At 43.1% G+C, this 17,305-nt stretch overlaps 1 protein-coding gene across 3 annotated transcripts in view; it reads right to left on the bottom strand.

Moving 5' to 3' along the window:
- GRIA3 (glutamate ionotropic receptor AMPA type subunit 3) overlaps positions 1-17,305 on the bottom strand; it is a 450,644-nt gene that overhangs the window by 67,267 nt on the left and 366,072 nt on the right. For all 3 annotated transcript variants that reach the window (XR_012247463.1, XM_073641082.1, XM_073641083.1), the window contains exon 9: positions 1,099-1,206. Coding sequence is in view for 2 of the 3 variants with exons in the window: in XM_073641082.1 (XP_073497183.1) it covers positions 1,099-1,206 (108 nt within the window). In the remaining variant the exon portion in view is untranslated. The remainder of the gene's footprint in view (positions 1-1,098; positions 1,207-17,305) is intronic.

The raw sequence follows: 17,305 nt of genomic DNA, 5'->3' as shown, positions 1-17,305 counted from the left end.
TAGTTGCAAGTCTGCATCTTCTGATGCGGCAGGGATCACTTCTGATGGGCACACTTTTAGGCAGTGACCTGGGTGTCAGAGATGCTTCCAGGTGTCTTCCCCATGCTGTTCCCATGTCTTTTCAGCATTGTATGCATGTGTCACACAGCACATGGCCAGATAAGGTTGTAAAATGTTAAAATGACATTTCCCGGTGAATGCATTTGTCACGGTTGAAAGCAATACAAAAGTGCAAAAACGCATAAAAAATGCTACTGTTATTTATTTTACCTTAAACACAAGTCTTTCCCCTGGAAAGGATGTTCCTTAACATATTTCACAGGAAAACAGTTTCAGTTTCGTTTTTGAACGTTTTATTGTGAGCCCGTAAAAGTGGCTTAATACCTCTGACCACGTTGTTGACAGCATTGACCTGTGGGTCAGAAATGCTTCCTGGGTCGATGCCCATGCTGTCCCCATGTCTTTTGAGCACTGTCACTATCGCTTTGGGCACTTTTTAGACATTCTACAGACTGCAAAAATGCTCGAGTCTCCCATAGACTAACATTGGGCTCGTTGCTCGGGTCGAGCACCCGAGTATCACGGCGAGCTCGGCCCGAGCTTCGAGCACCCGAGCATTTTAGTGCTCGATCAACACTAATTAGGATACTTTCACAAGAACACCAGATCCAGTAGCACGAGAGTGGTGGATGACTTGTAGTTCTACAGGACCGAGCATTGCATTGTTTTATTTCTGTTTTTGTGATTAACTAAAGCTCACCCAAGTAATTGGTGTTAATAATAGCGAAAATCTGCAAAGGTTTTCCTCACTGACAGGCAAACATTTGCAGATTTTATTAATTGGCGTGCACAACTTTTCCAAACTTGTTTTAGAATTATTACACATACAGCTATTTTTACCCAATAGAAAAGCTTCAAGGCTATGAACATCTTAGGTTGATTTGTAGTTAGGACTATGCAGAAAAGTTGCTTAATGTTGCCGTTAGACAGAAAATATGCAATAGAAAAATCAAGTGTCCATAGTCTTTAATCAAATCAAACTAAAGATATAGTCCTAATACTAAGATTTTCTAAATGAACTCCACAAAACAATCTTACCAAAATTGTTGTAACTACAATAGTTTTATTTTCCACAGAGGAGGAGTCATTTGTTGGCTGTTGATCAGGAACAGGAACAAAACGTTCATATTCATTCCAGTGTCCAACCTGCAACACATTGCAATAGTGTAATAAGATTATTTATTTATTATGCTTGCTTATATAGTGCCATCACAATCTAAATTCTTTATGAATGTCTTTCAGAGTCTGAGAGGAAACTGGAGAACCTGGAGGAAACCCTCAAACACAGGGAGAACATACAAACTCCTTGAAGATGTTGGCCTTGGTGGGAATTGAACCCAGGACCCCAGTGCTGCAAGGCTGCAGTGCTAACCACTGAGCCACCATGCTGCCCAATATATAATTGAATGACACATTGATAATACCAGTAATAAATAAATAAAAACATTATGAGATGCTTAGTTGCAAGCAAAATTCAATGAAGAGTTTGTTTTATGAGCTATTATGGAACATTCTTTGAATATTTTATTTCAACTCATTAAAACAATCTGTGAATATCACCACATTGTAATACAGGGGTATGCACTGTCTAAATAAAATCTATTAACCGGAATGCTTTGATCCAGATCCAAAAATGTGCATGAACTCTTAACTATCATAAGATTACAGACAATCAGTAGAAGGGGTACAAACATTGCAACCCTGTGGACTCATAAAGAACACCATGTCCTAGATATTTTTTCTTAACCCCTTATTCTTTTGTTTTACTGGCTAGCAAATAAAATATGGAGTACTGCGTGTAAAATATTACATTTAATGACAAATTTCAACATCATTACAAAATATATACAGCAGCGTTGGCGGTCGCTGGAATCTTTTCACTGTCCTGCTGATGTGAAAACTGGTTTTCTAACTTCCTCACACTTATTCTTTAGATATACTGTTCTGTGATGAACATGTGGGAATATTGATCGTCGCTAGGCTATTTTTGGATAAAAGGACCCCAAGGCCAAAAGCAAAGACTTAATCAAGTGTGAAGCTATACTGAACAAAAATATAAATGCAACAATTTTGTTTTTGCCTCCAATTTTCATGAGCTGAAATCAAAGATCTAAGACTTTTTCTATAAACACAAAGGCCTTTTTCTCTCAAATATTTTTCACAAATTTATTTAAATCTGTGTTAATGAACCCTTCTTGTTTGCTTAGATAATCCGTCCACCTCACAGATATGGTATATCCAGATTCTGATTAGACACATGATTATTGCCTTAGGGTGGCCAAAATAAAAGGGTACTCTAAAATGTGCAGTTTTGAAGTATTAGGTGGGTCTAGGGGGGTCAGAAAACCCGTCACTATCTGGTGTGACCACCATTTGCCTCACCAGTGCAACACATCTCCTTGGGATAGAGTTGATCAGGTTGGTGATTGTGGCCTGTGGACTGTTGGTCCACTCCTCTTCATTGGCTGTGCGAAATTGCTGGATATTGGCAGGAACTTGAACACGCTGGTGTATACGCCGATCCAGAGCATCCCAATCATGCTCAATGGGTGACATGTCCGGTGAGCATGTTGGCCATGCAAGAATTGGAATGTTTTCAGCTTCCAGGAACATAATGCCATTTTAAATGTACAGAGATACAGTGAAAAGATCCTGAGGCCTATGGTTGTGCCATCACCTCATGTTGTAGCATAATAATGCATGGCACCATGTTGCAAGGATCTGTACACAATTCCTGGAAGCTGAAAACGTCCTAGTTCTTGCATGGCAGCATAGCCAACAACCTGATCACTTCTATGCAAAGGAGATGTGTTGCACTGCGTAACGCAAATGGTGGTCACAACAGATACTGACTGGTTTTCTGACCCCCCAGCCACCCCAATACTGTAAAACTGCAGACTTTAGAGTGGTCTTTTATTGTGGCCAGCCTAAGGTATATTTATGTGATAATCATGCTGATTAATCAGCATCTGGATATAAGGTAGAAGGATTATCTCAGCAAAGGAGAAGAGCTCACTAACAAAGATTTAGGCAAATCTGTGAACAATATTTGAGAGAAAAAGATCTTTTGTGTACGTAGAAAATGTCTTAGATCTTTGAGTTCAGCTCATGAAAAATGGGAGCAAAAACAAAAGTGTTCTATTCATATTTTGGTTCAGTGTATAAATGTATCATGTAGAGATAAAGCAAACTAAAAGATAACAAATAATCATGAAATATAAATAATTATGAATAAGTCCGATGCCACCCCCTTCATCAAGACAGGCCATTCATCAGAGTGAGGAATATTATCAACAAATTGACAGTTTTCTTGAGGGAGAAATGTCTAATGCAATAGCTCATTCTATTTTTACTTATTTTACTCACTTATATAGCGCCATTAATTCCACAGCGCTTTACAGACATTATCACTGTCCCCATTAGAGCTCACAATCTAAATTTCCTTATCAGTATGTCATTGTAACCCAAAGATGACCAGTTACGTCTTATTTAAATCTTAGCCTTATGCCTTAGCCAAAATGGATGCATTGGGCAGTTTTTATCTTTTTGTCAACTCTATCCCTGTGCAATGTTTGAAGATATAAGGTCAGAGACCTAGATGATAAGAATCATTAATAGTGATCCTGCAAACTGATCTCAAATGTGTAGCTGGAAAGCACAAAGCTAAAGACAGAAGTATTCTCCAAAATCAGCGGCTGCCACAATATCAGACAGAGCAGATCTGTTCAGACATATGGGCAGATACTGAATCTAGTTACAAGGAGCGCACATTGAAAATAATTAAAATGTCACATTGCAATGGCTGCTATTATCATAACATCTACAATTTCACTCTGAATCTCATATGTAAAAATGTCTAAGCCTTTCTCTCCTGTTGGGCACCTGCATAGTAGAACATAAAGGTGTATTTCTGACTTCGCAGCAAAATATCTACATTCTTCGCCTTGTCTCTCCTTTAGTGTCTTCATGTGTTTTCATCCATATTAATATATAACTACAAATCATTAATGTATGAAAACACAGTGGCCCAGATTCACCAAGAAATGCTTGAACAACGCCGGTCTTGATGAGGGGGCATGTTAGAGTCAGACACTCCTAATACATTAATGAGGTTGTCCAGGTCTATTTTTTTTTTTATTATGGGCCTAAAAACTAAAAGATAGGTAATTGCTGACTACCATCCTATTCTACCTGGTGCCGACTCAGAGCAGTTGCCATCCGCTCCTGCCAGCATTTCAGCTGCTCCACGTCAACAGAGAAGTTCTTCTTCTGGGCTGCTCTGGCTACGGCATGGGCGACATCATGCAGATTGACACCTGGCTCCCTGCAGTTAGGCAGAGGGGAGCCAGCTGTCAATTAGCATGATGTTGGCAGTCATGCTCCATCAACAGAACAGAGTGGAAGAGAAGCAGCTGCTCTGCCTCTGAAATGCTGGCAGGAGTGGTCTGTGACTGCCCGGTGCTGAGAGATTGGCGCAGGGCAAAATAGGCAGATATTAAAAAATTAAACAGTCCTGGATAACCCCTTTAAGAGGTACATGTCTTTTAATGAATCTGGAGAATCTGACAAGTGGCTTGGACCTCCTTGCACCTTGTTGCAAATCTTACTACAGTAAGGGACTAGAGTAAGATTTCGGGCACACAACAGTTTGTTATGAATTAGATGAGATTTAGCGTCACGCCCCAAAAGTCTCAAAATTTTTGCGTAACTTCGAGTTGCGTAAGAGTTTTGCAACTTATAAATGTGTTTTACTCCAGAATTCTGGCAAAAAACACTTTGATAAATTAAGGGTCCATTATCAGATATACATTCATCTGTAAGGGCCCCCAATAGCAGATGGGGTCATTTACAGACATGAGGCTATATGTAAATCTAGCTCTTTATTATGTTTTTTTAACCTTATAGTTCTAATCTTAGCCAAGATCTTATTGTTATTCTTTTCATAGTTACTCTACATACATAGCTATGTCTACTAACTAAGGAATTTATTATGAAAAACTTTCTTAATAACCTAAATGGTCTTTGTATTCTTGTATAATAAAAGGATACCGATGCATAATAAAATCAGATTGCTAATAGGTCAGGAGTACCTTAATTGAAAATAGATTGCTACCAACTAAATAAATAACTTTTTATATACACTGTGTGCAGAATTATTAGGCAAGTTGTATTTTAGAGGATTATTTTTATTATTGATCAACAACTATGTTCTCAATCAACCCAAAAGACTCATAGATATCCAAGCTTAATATTTTGGAAGTTGGAGTGGGGTTTTTATAGATTTGGCTATCTTAGGAGGATATCTTTTGTGCAGGTAACTATTACTGTGCAGAATTATTAGGCAACTTAATAAAAACCAAATATAATACCATCTCACTTGTTTATTTTCACCAGGTAAATCAATATCAGTGCACAAAATTTAGAAATAAACATTTCTGACATGCAAAAACAAAACCCCCAAAAATTAGTGATCAGTATAGACACCTTTCTTTATGATGACATTCAACAGCCTTCCATCCATAGATTCTGTCAGTTGCTTGATCTGTTTTCGATCAACATTGCGTGCAGCAGCCACCACAGCCTCCCAGACACTGTTCTGAGAGGTGTACTGTTTTCCCTCCCTGTAGATCTCACATTTTATGATGGACCACAGGTTCTCTATAGGGTTCAGATCAGGTGAACAGGGGGACCATGTCATTATTTTTTCTTCTTTTAGACCTTTACTGGCCAGCCACGCTGTGGAGTAGTTGGATGCATGTTATGGAGCATTGTCCTGCATGAAAATCATGTTTTTCTTGAACGATACCGACTTCTTCCTGTACCACTGCTTGAAGAAGTTGTCTTCCAGAAACTGGCAGTAGGTCTGGGAGTTGAGCTTCACTCCATTCTCAACCCGAAAAGGTTCCACAAGTTCATCTTTGATGATACCAGCCCATACCAGTACCCCACCTCCACCTTGCTGGCGTCTGAGTTGGAGTGGAGCTCTCTGGCCTTTATTGATCCAGACTCTGGCCCATCCATCTGGCCCATCAAGAGTCACACTCATTTCATCAGTCCATAAAACCTTTGAAAAATCAGTCTTAAGATATTTCTTGGCCCATTCTTGACGTTTTATCTTATGATTCTTGTTCAAAGGTGGTCGTTTTTCAGCCTTCCTTACCTTGGCCATGTCCCTGAGTATCGCACACCTTGTGCTTTTTGATACTCCAGTAACGTTGCAGCTCTGATATATGGCAAAACTGGTGGCGAATGGCTTGGCAGCTTCACGCTTGATTTTCCTCAATTCATGGGCAGTTATTTTGCGCCTTGTTTGGCCAACACGCTTCTTGCGACCCTGTTGGCTATTTGCCATGAAATGCTTGATTGTTCGGTGATCACGCTTCAAAAGTTTGGAAATTTCAAGACTGTTGCATCCCTCTGCAAGACATCTCACAATTTTGGACTTTTCAGAGCCGGTCAAATCTCTCATTTTGCCAAAAGAATGGAAGTTGCCTAATAATTAAGCACACCTTATATAGGGTGTTGATGTCATTAGACAACACCCCTCCTCATTACAGAGATGCACATCACCAGATTTCCTTAATTGGCAGTTGGCTCTCAAGCCTATGCAGCTTGGAGTAGAACAACATGTATAAAAAGTATCGAAGTGATCAAAATACGCATTTGCCTAATAATTCTGCACGCGGTGTATATTTAGTGAGGAAAAGGTAGAAAAATCATATGTGTACTTTCTATGTTAGTTTATTCTATTAGATTATTCATAATCACTCCTTTCAGTGTAATATGTTAAAAGCCACCTGGCAAAGAATAAATTTTTTTCTGTTTCGGAGAACTTGCCTGTGTTATGGGTAAAGCTTACCAGGTGTTCCTGCGAGTGCATCTATACAGAAATACTCCATGCTTATTATACAATGTACCGCACATCATTGTACCCTATGTAACATAAGTTTGCAGAGCTACTTGTTCTCTTTTGTTCTCCTGCAGTAACAAAGATAATATTTTTCGTGTTTTTCCCCATTTGAAACAGAATTTTCTATGAATCATGCTGACAATTTAAAAAGCTGCTGAATCTAAATCACTACATTTATAATTAGCATGTGTCTAAAACCTAGTTCTCATTACGGTAATGGTGAATATGTCATGTAATTTAATTAACTGGCTACATGATAATGAAGTACATGGTTTGTATTACTTCATATTGCAGTCATGTAGCAGTGTACCTACAGTTTTGTCAAACTTTTCACATATCATAAAGGCCATGCAAACATTTTTGGTAAATCATGGAATGTTTTAAAAAATTCAAACGAAAAAATACAAAACAAAACAACATTACTCATACTTGTATATCTCTGCTGCTCAAGCCCACCGCTCAAGTGGTACCCTCTAGTTTCTGTATTTTATTGCAGCTGATCATGTGCCACCTACCCAGGTGACCATTGCAGCCAGTATCAGTACGTGATCAACAGCAAGGTAAGCAAAGACAGGCTGAGACCACAGGGAAAGTGATTCCCTCCGCCCCCAAAATCAAAAGTATCCTTGTGACCTCCTTTAAGGAGTTTTCTAATGGTTTTAAATTGGCATACTTAGTTAGACAAGATAAAAATAAGCAAAGTTTCATTTGACTTGCTTTTCGTATCTGCTGTCATTTTCCTGCAATGAAAACTTTTGTCTTACAAAGTCTACAGCGTGTTGCCAAGGAGTCTGATCACCAGAGCCTGGCTAAGTATAAGCAGTAGTGTTGAGCGAGTATGTTCTGTCCGAGTATGCTCGGGCCGAGCTCCGAGTATTTACAGCTGCTCGGTGATGTGGTTGAATCGCTCCCGTGTGCATGATTTGCAACTGTTTGACAGTTTTATTACATGTGAGGAATGTGTAAGAAATAGACATTCCTCACATGTATTAAACCTGTCAAACAGTCGCAAATCATGCACACGGGAGCGATTCAAACATATCACCGAGCAGCTGTAAATACTCGGAGCTCGGCCTGAGCATACTCGGCGAAAGGGTTAATAGAACATACTCGCTCAACACTAATAAGCAGTAGCTACATTACGGAAGTGAACTTAACACCTAAGATCCCAGTCAACTCTCTCCAGCGCACTGATTTCTATATAGCAGTTAGTTGCTCACCTCTCTTCCCATTCTTGACAGCTCCTGATCGAGCTCGTATTATTACAATCCTGCATAATCACAATCCTTTGCCCCCACCATTAGCAGTCTCAAGAGTAGTTCTCCTGATCAGGGCTCTCACTTTTCTGAGCCGTGTGCTTGTTCAAAGTACCTGTTATCTCCATATTTAATATTGTGATAACAGTTTACACTTCAGAATAATGAAAGACCATTATTTTGTCACAGTGGCAGGAAAAGCTGCTGACCAGAACTGTCACTCAAGCATGAGTGCCCACCACTCCAGCAACCAGAAAGTGTGGAGAATGCAGAACTGCACAAGGCAAATTTGAGAATATCCCTTGAATGCAAATCTGTAAAGGACCAGAACCATTTATTACACTAGTGCGTTATAATGTGGCAGAGAGGCTTTTGAACTACCATGACAACTTATGTCTCTGGGTACTGTGTTGCAAATGTCCACAGAAGTATAGTGACCATGATCGCAAAAATTGTCTGAGCTTTAAGTTATAGCAATCACTGAGAATTCCAAGTGCTTAAAAACTTCTAATTTGACTGTTATAACATGGGATAGATTTTTCAAAACTAAAAGGGCACTTTAAAAGGAATCTGTGAACATTTTTCACCCTACAGTACTGCTAACAGTGATAGAAAGAAGACTGGAAGACATGCTTAATCCCTTTACGACCTGGGATGTACTCATACGTTCAAAGTCGCATCCCTGCACTCCATGCGGGCTCCGACGATGAGCCTGCATGTTTTCGGGCACAAGACAGTTTGTCTAATCAGCTGTCATGTGCACCTAACAGCCGGGGGTGGAATCACAATCCATTAGTGGCTGTTAACATGTTAAATGCCACTGTCAATCTCTGACAGCAGCATTTAACATGGCCGTGGCGGAAGGATGTCACAAGTCCTGCCCATCGACACCCGTGTCACATGATTGTGGGTCGCCGATGAGTTGGCATGACAACCTGGGGTCTGCAGGAGACCCCTGGAGTTGTCATTGCTGGGATGCTATGAGCTCACAGCAAGTGAGCACTTTAGCTACACACAGCAGGGCTGAAGTCCTGGTATGTGCAACACAGGCGATCAGATGACCGCAGCTTCTAGTCTCCCATGGAGACTATTGAAGTAAGTGAAAAGTAAAAAAAAATGTTTTTAAAAATATGAATATTTTTTAAAAATATAAAAGTTCAAATCACCCCCCTTTTGCCCCATTCAAAATAAAACAATAAAAAAAAAATCACATATACACATATTTGGTATCACCGCATTCAGAATCGCCCAATCTATCAATATAAAAAAATAATTAATCCGATCGGTAAACGGCATAACGAGAAAAAAAATCAAATTGCCAGAATTAGGCTTTTTCCTCGCTGCAACATTGTAGCAAATTGCAATAACAGGCGATCAAAAGATTGAAATCCCTCACCCAGCCCCAGATCATGAAAAATGGAGTTGCTACGGGTCTCGGAATATGACGATTTTTTTTTCTTTTTTGCACACTTTGGATTTTTTTCACCACTTAAATAAAAGACAACCTATACATGTTTGGTATCTACGAACTCATAATGACCTGGATAATGATAATGACAGGTCAGTTTTAGCATTTAGTGAACATGGTAAAAAAAAATAAATTGTGGAATTGCACCTTTTTGGCAATTTCACCGCACTTTGAATTTTGTTCCCGTTTTCCAGTACATGATATGGTAAAACCAATGATGTTGTTCAAAAGTAAAACTCGTCCCACAAAAAGCAAGGCCTTACATGGCCATATTGAAGGAAAAATAAAAAAGTTATTGCTCTGGGAAGAAGGGGAGCAAAAAACAAAGGAAAAACCCATGGTGGTAAAGATGCAAAAGGGGTTTTCCCAGTAACAAAGTTAATTTTAATTAACATTTTAATCAATAGATCTTGGAATAATAATAGTTTGCACAACTAGATGTGTTTAAAAATTTGCCTGTGCTGAAATAATCTTATAAATGTGCCCCTGCTGTGTACTATGTAATGGCTGTGTCTGACCGTACAGGAACATGGTCAGATCATACCACATCTCCTGGGCAGGGGAGGAAAGAGAGGATAAATGGCAAAAGAGAGGATACAGATTTTACAGCACAGGACTGCAGCTTATTCTTTCTTTGAGGTAAAACATTGCTTAAAAACAGGCAGTGAAATGTTTTGCTTCATAGAAAGAATCAGCTGTGATCCCCTGCGGTCCTGTCTGTATACTCTTTTGCTTTCCCCCCGCCCAGGAGATGTGGTATGATCAGACCATGTTACTGCACTGTCAGACACAGCCACTACACAGTACACAGCAGGGGCACATTTATACAATTATCTCAGCACAGGAACATTTTTTAACACATCCAATTGTGGAACTTATTATTATTCAAAGGTTTTTTAATTAAAATATACTTGGTTCGTGGGAAAACCCCTTTAAACACAACTTTCTGGAACGTTTTGGTCACAGCATGGTTGAAGAAATTAACCGTTATTCTGATTCTTGTGCGCTTTATACCTGCAAATGTTTCTAAGGTAGTCATGATCAAGGTCCGGGAGGACTGAAATGTTGGCAATCTTGTAAAGAGTGATTCCCTTGAAAATGTCATGCTGATACAACTATGAAGGATATTCCTTTCTCCTCAAGTAAGGAGTGCCATTGTATATCGTATATTACTGTTGATTAGTGATGAGCGAGCATGCTTGCTACTGCTCGGTGCTCGCCCGAGCATCTCACATCTCGAGATCCTCGGCGCTCCCCGAGTATTTCCGGGGTTCCTCGGCGGGAACTCGGATCCCCTCCCTGCATGTTTTGCGCTCTTTACAGAGCCAATAAACATGCAGGGATTGCCTGACACTCACTGTAATGCCGCAGCCATGTTCGTTGTGGCATTACAGTGATTGGCTGACCGCACAGCGTCATCAGGTCTATATCAGACCTGGCGCCGCCATGCTTGTCACAGTCACTCCAAAATCAGGCAGTGTAGGGAGAGCTGCTGCTGAGCTAGGGAGAGATTTGCTTGTTTATTAGGTAGTGTAGGTGGAACAGAAGTATATTACACATATCCATCTCAACAAACAGTCCTTCTGAGGACTAATCCATCTGCAGAGATATCAGGCAGCGTATATAGGCAGGAAGTGTATATAGCAGACTGCAGTGCATATAGCACAAGAGGCTTTATTCCAGTTCTGTCTGCTGCTGCTGATGTTAGATATTTCTAGACATAGGCCCAGGTCTCAGGGGCCAGGAATAATTTTTTTTTGGTTCTTAATCCTCATTATTTGCTTAAAAAGCAATCCAGGGAACACTGTTTTTCTGTGACATTTGCTTGTTGGCACTGCAGAATACAGACAGGTCCTTTCCATATTACAGTGCTAAAAATCCAGCTATTTAAAACTGTGATTTGTCCGTCACACGGATCACATATAATTGCACTGAAAATATTGCCATTTCTGGCCTCCATTAAAAATTTTTTTCAGTGTGTTAGTGAAGCTATTGACACCAGTTTGCTGTTAAAAATAGTTACCTACAGGCCAGCTATTTAAAACTGTGTTTTCTCTGTCACACGGATCACATATACGTTTTCAGAAAATACTGCCATTTCTGGCCTCCATTAAAAATTTGTTTCAGTGTGTCAGAGAAGTTTTTGACACCGGTTTGCTGTTCAAAATAGTTACCAACAGGCCAGGTATTTAAAACTGTGCTTTCTCTGTCACACGGATCACATATAATTGCGCTGAAAATATTGCCATTTCTGGCCTCCATTAAAAAAATTTTTCAGTGTGTCAGTGAAGCTATTGACACCAGTTTGCTGTTAAAAATAGTTACCTACAGGCCAGCTATTTAAAACTGTGTTTTCTCCGTCACACGGATCACATATACGTTTTCAGAAAATACTGCCATTTCTGGCCTCCATTAAAAATTTGTTTCAATGTGTCAGAGAAGTTTTTGACACCGGTTTGCTGTTCAAAATAGTTACCAACAGGCCAGGTATTTAAAACTGTGCTTTCTCTGTCACACAGATCACATATAATTGCGCTGAAAATATTGCCATTTCTGGCCTCCATTGAAATTTTGTTTCAGTGTGTCAGTGAAGCTATTGACACCAGTTTGCTGTATAAATATTTTCCTACAGGCCAGCTATTTAAAACTGTGGTTTGTCCGTCACACGGATCACATATAAGTTCGCTCCAAATTCAGCCATTTGTAGTGAGCGTGGAAGATATTGTCCTCCATCTAAAATGGGTAAGGCACGTGGCAAAGGACGGGGAACTGGACGTGGATGGTGATGGTGCATGCAGAGGCAGAGGCTATGGGCAAGCTGAAATTGTGCCATAACAAACATCCACATCTTCTCGCCCTTCCTGTCCCAATTAATAGGGGACCACAGAACACCACTATTGAAAACAGAGCAGTGTGAATAGCTTATTGGCTGCATAGCAGATAATGCTTCCAGTCACTTAGCCACACGGTCAAGTCTCAGTAGCCATGAGTCTGGACCGCATATTCCTCACCCTGAACCTCCTTCCTCCCACCATGCCAAGTGCCCAGAGACAACTGATCCCACACTTGGATACTCCAAAGAGCTGTTCACTTTTCCATTTATAGATTCGGGCCTCTCGCCCGGTCCACTTGAAGTGGAGCAAGAGGAGATCGCATGTAGTGATGCCCAATATTTGAGCAGCCACGGTCACATGAAGGCGACAGTGGGAAAATGTCACAAGAGGTGGACGATGATGAGACACAATTGCCAGAAAGTCAGGAGGAGGACCAGGGTGCGGAAGTGGAAGACGAGGTGGTGGATGATGTAGTAACTGACCCAACCTGGCAGGAGGACATGCAGAGCGAGGACAGCAGCACACAGAGGGAGGGAGGCAGAGCACCACAACAGGCAGGAAGAAGCAGTGTGGTGGCTGCAGACAGTAGGCAGGCAACCGTTCCCCGTAACACCAACACGAAGGAAGTTGCCAGTACGACTGTTAGGTCTTCCCGAGTCTGGCTGTTTTTTAAAGACTCTGCCGATAACCCCAGAAAGGTCATTTGCACCACCTGCCAGGCCAGCATCAGCAGGGGTGGCAAAACTACCAGCCTGACCACCACCAGCATGATCAGGCACATGGCAGCAAAGCACAGACTTTGTGGGTCGAACCCAAGGGTCCAGGAACATTGTCTGCGGGTGGCACCACTGCTTCTTCCGCTGTTGTGCATGCAAGCCAATCCCCTGTCTATGGTGCATGTGAAGATGCCTCCTGCCCTGCACTCGTCGTTGCACACTCTCAAGTAGCAGCATCAGGAAGCATGTCCACGTCCTTGTCCCAGCGCAGCGTTCAGTTGTTCATACCCCAGTCCTTGGAACGCAAGCGCAAATACGATGCCAATGTCCCACAGCCCACACTACTAAATTCCCACATTTCGTGACTGCTTGCGCTCAAAATGTTGCCTTTTAGGCTCGTGGAGATGGAAGCATTCCACAGCCTGATGGAGGTGGCCGTCAATCGGTACACGGTCCCCAGCCACCACTATTTCTCCCGGTGTGCCATCCCCGCATTACACAAGCATGTGTCCCAAAACATTAGCCATTCCCTCAACAACTTAGTTACTGGGAAAGTCCACCTAACCACAGACATGTGAACAAGTGCTTGTGGGCAGGGACGGTACATCTCGCTGATGGCACACTGGGTTAACATAGTGGAAGCCAGGACCCAGTTGGACCTTGGGACAGAACACGTCCTCTCGATGCTAAGGAGCGCGGGCCCTAGGTCAATCAGGGTTGCCCCCACAGTCTACAGTTCCTGCACCTCATCCTTCTCAGCCTCCTCCTCCTCTTCAGCCTCCATCTCCGAAATGACCACATCAGTCACAAGCTGGAAGCACTGCAGCACTGCCTCGGCCAAGCGGCAACAGGCTGTGCTGAAGCTAATATACTTAGGTGACAAACCGCACAATGCTGAAGAGTTGTGGACAGCTCTGAAAGAGCAGGTAGATCTGTGGCTTACACCGCAGAACCTACAGCTAGGCATGGTCGTGTGTGACAATGGCTGGAACCTGGTGGCAGCTCTGAGGCGAGGTGAGCTCACACACGTACCATGCCTGGCCAATGTGCTTAACCTCGTGGTTCAGTGGTTTCTCAAATCCTACCCGGAGTTGCCGGATATGCTTCTTAAAGTACGCCGCCTGTGTGCCCATTTTAGAAAGTCACCTACAGCTTCCACCGCCCTTGCGGTGTTTCAGCAGCATTTGCAACTTACGGCTCACAGACTGTTGTGTGATGTCCCCACGTGTTTGAACTCTACACTGCAGATGTTGGGAAGGATTTGTGAGCAGAAGAGGGCAGTTGTTGAGTACCAGCATCAACAAGGCCGTCGGTATTCAGTTCAGACTCCACACATAAGACCTCAGGAGTGGACATGGATGTCAGACATAAGTACCATCATCCAAAACTTTGAGGACTACACCAAAATGGTGAGCGGCGATGACGCCATAATTAGCCCCACCATCCTGCTTCTCTGTCTTCTGAAATGCTCTCTGCTCACAATCAAAGAGGATGCATTGCAGGCGGAGCACGATGAGATGGAGCAAGGAACCATACAGGGTGATTACACACAGCCCACCCTCATCTCATCCCAACTTGGATTGGGTGACAATGAGGAAGAGGAGGGGGAGGAGGAAGAACAGGAGCTAGTTTCATGCACAATAGAGGGTACTACCTGCACAACTGTCATACCGTCTGTTCAGCGTGGATGGCCTGAGGACAGAGAGGAGGAGGAGGAGAGTATGGTCACTCGTCCTCTTAGTGAGGACATGGAAGTTTTGCCTGTTAGCAGTCTGGCACGCATGGCTGAGTTTATGTTACGCCGCCTTTCCCATGACCCTCGTGTTCTCAAAATTTTGGGTGACAGTCATTACTGGTTGGTGACATTTCTAGACCCACGCTACAAGGAGAATTTATATCTCTTATTCCTGAGGTGGACAGATCTACAAAAATGGGGCAGTACCAGAAGGCCTTTGTTGCGGAACTATTAAAAAAAATCCCATCTGAAAACCCTGGCGGCAGAGGTCACAGTTCGTTGGACAACCAAGAACTACAGACAAGAGAGACACAACTCCAATCCAGCAGAGGCAGGGGAACACGGTCAAAGTTCTGGGAGAATTTTCTCAGCCCCTCCCATAAAACAGGCCCTGAGGCGTGGGGTACTCTCACAAGGAGTGCAAAGTTTGACACGTGGAATGAACTGGCTTTCTACTCCTTGGAGGTCCTGGCCTGCTCAGCCTCTAGCGTTTTATCAGAGAGGGTTTTTAGTGCCGCTGGTGGAATTACTGATAAGCGCATCCGCCTGTCAACTGAAAATGCTGACAGGCTGACTCTTATAAAAATGAATAAGGGCTGGACTTCTCAACACCACCGAATGATAGCAGCGTAACATAAACTCAAATCCAGTGTCTTTTTTTGGGAGGTGTATTCCCATGCACCTTTTCACACCCACACATGGGTATACACTTCCTGATTTTGGCTATTTGCTCTTGTCCTTCTCCTCATCCTCATCCTCCACCACAATATCAGAAGGGTGACCGTGGTCTGTGATGCAACACTCACATAATTTTTTAAAGGGTGATTATGATGCCCTTAAATTTTTTTTTTAAACAGCATGTTCTTGTATACCCCCCAGGGGTAAGTGTTTGTCAGCCCATGCACTTAGTGCATGGGCATTACAAGTGTAGGAAACCCGATCCTGTCTAATGTGAACATTTTTTTTATAACGCCCTCCTCCATGTCTCTTTCAAGGGGCATTGGAGTGCCTCCCAATTTTTGTCAGCCCTTGCATTTACTGCATAGGCCAAAACTATGGGAGACCCACTTCCTAATAATGGGAACATTTTTTCATGAGGCCCTCTACGTCTCTTCCAAGGAGCATTGGCGTGCCTCCCAATTTTTGGCAACCCTTGTGTAACAAACCTGGCGGCGTCCTTGCATTGTGGTCCATCTCCCACTGTGCAAGAGCGCGCACTTGATCTCCAATCCAGAATGTCTCTCTGGCTTCCCTCCATGCTGTCTGTTTGCTTCTGTGTGCTGCTGCTTAAGGGCGGCGCCCAATCACTTCCTGCTTTTTGTACCTGCTGCAGGCACACCCCTTGTGCGTCCTCAGCCTATTGCTGTCTGTCACCTGGTATTTAAACCAGCTGCTCCAATTAACCCATGCCTGAGCATTGTGTTTCATTCAGTGTGGTCTTTCACTCTGAATGTGCCAGGTCCCCTTCTGTGTTCTCTTGTCTGCCTATCCTGGAGGCTGTATTTCCAGGCCTGTCTGAACACGCTCCTTGCCTGTTCGTTTCGCCTTCTAGGGGCCGCATACCTAGACCCGCTCCTGTATCTAGTCTGTCCTGTCTGAACACACTCCTGGCCTGTTCCTCCCGCCTTCTAGGGGCTGCATTCCTAGACCCGCTCCTGTATCTTGCTACTGTGTCTGTTCTTGTCTGTATACTCTTCTAGCCTGTTTTCCCGTGTTTCTCTATGTCCGTACCTTTCCTTTTTCTGCAGAGTCTGAACTCGTACCTAACTCCTGCTCGTTGTCGCTGTACTCCCGTTTGTGAGTTTGTGGTCCACTCGCTACTTCACTGCAAGTACCCTGTGGATATCTGGTTCTGCCTTTCCCTTCCTGTTTTTCTTTCCGTTTGAACAGAGCCCTGTCCCCCCTGCTCTGCCTTTGCTCACCGCTCCGGCGGTTCTAGCCTGCTCTGCCTTTGCTCACCGCTCCGGCGGTTCTAGCCTGCTCTGCCTTTGCTCACCGCTCCGGAGGTTCTAGCCTGCTCTGCCTTTGCTCACCGCTCCGGCGGTTCTAGCCTGCTCTGCCTTTGCTCACCGCTCTGGCGGTTCTAGCCTGCTCTGCCTTTGCTCACCGCTCCAGCGGTTCTAGCCTGCTCTGCCTTTGCTCACCGCTCCGGAGGTTCTAGCCTGCTCTGCCTTTGCTCACCGCTCCGGCGGTTCTAGCCTGCTCTGCCTTTGCTCACCGCTCTGGCGGTTCTAGCCTGCTCTGCCTTTGCTCACCGCTCCGGCGGTTCTAGCCTGCTCTGCCTTTGCTCACCGCTCCAGGCGGCCTAGTCCTGCTCTACCCTTGC

This window comes from Phyllobates terribilis, unplaced genomic scaffold (genome assembly GCF_046119375.1).
Source record: "Phyllobates terribilis strain yellow unplaced genomic scaffold, ASM4611937v1 Scaffold_7__3_contigs__length_470593459, whole genome shotgun sequence".
Taxonomy (NCBI): Eukaryota; Metazoa; Chordata; class Amphibia; order Anura; family Dendrobatidae; genus Phyllobates; species Phyllobates terribilis.
The sequence above is the reverse complement of the archived record's forward strand: the minus strand, read 5'-3'. Positions and strand labels throughout refer to the sequence as shown.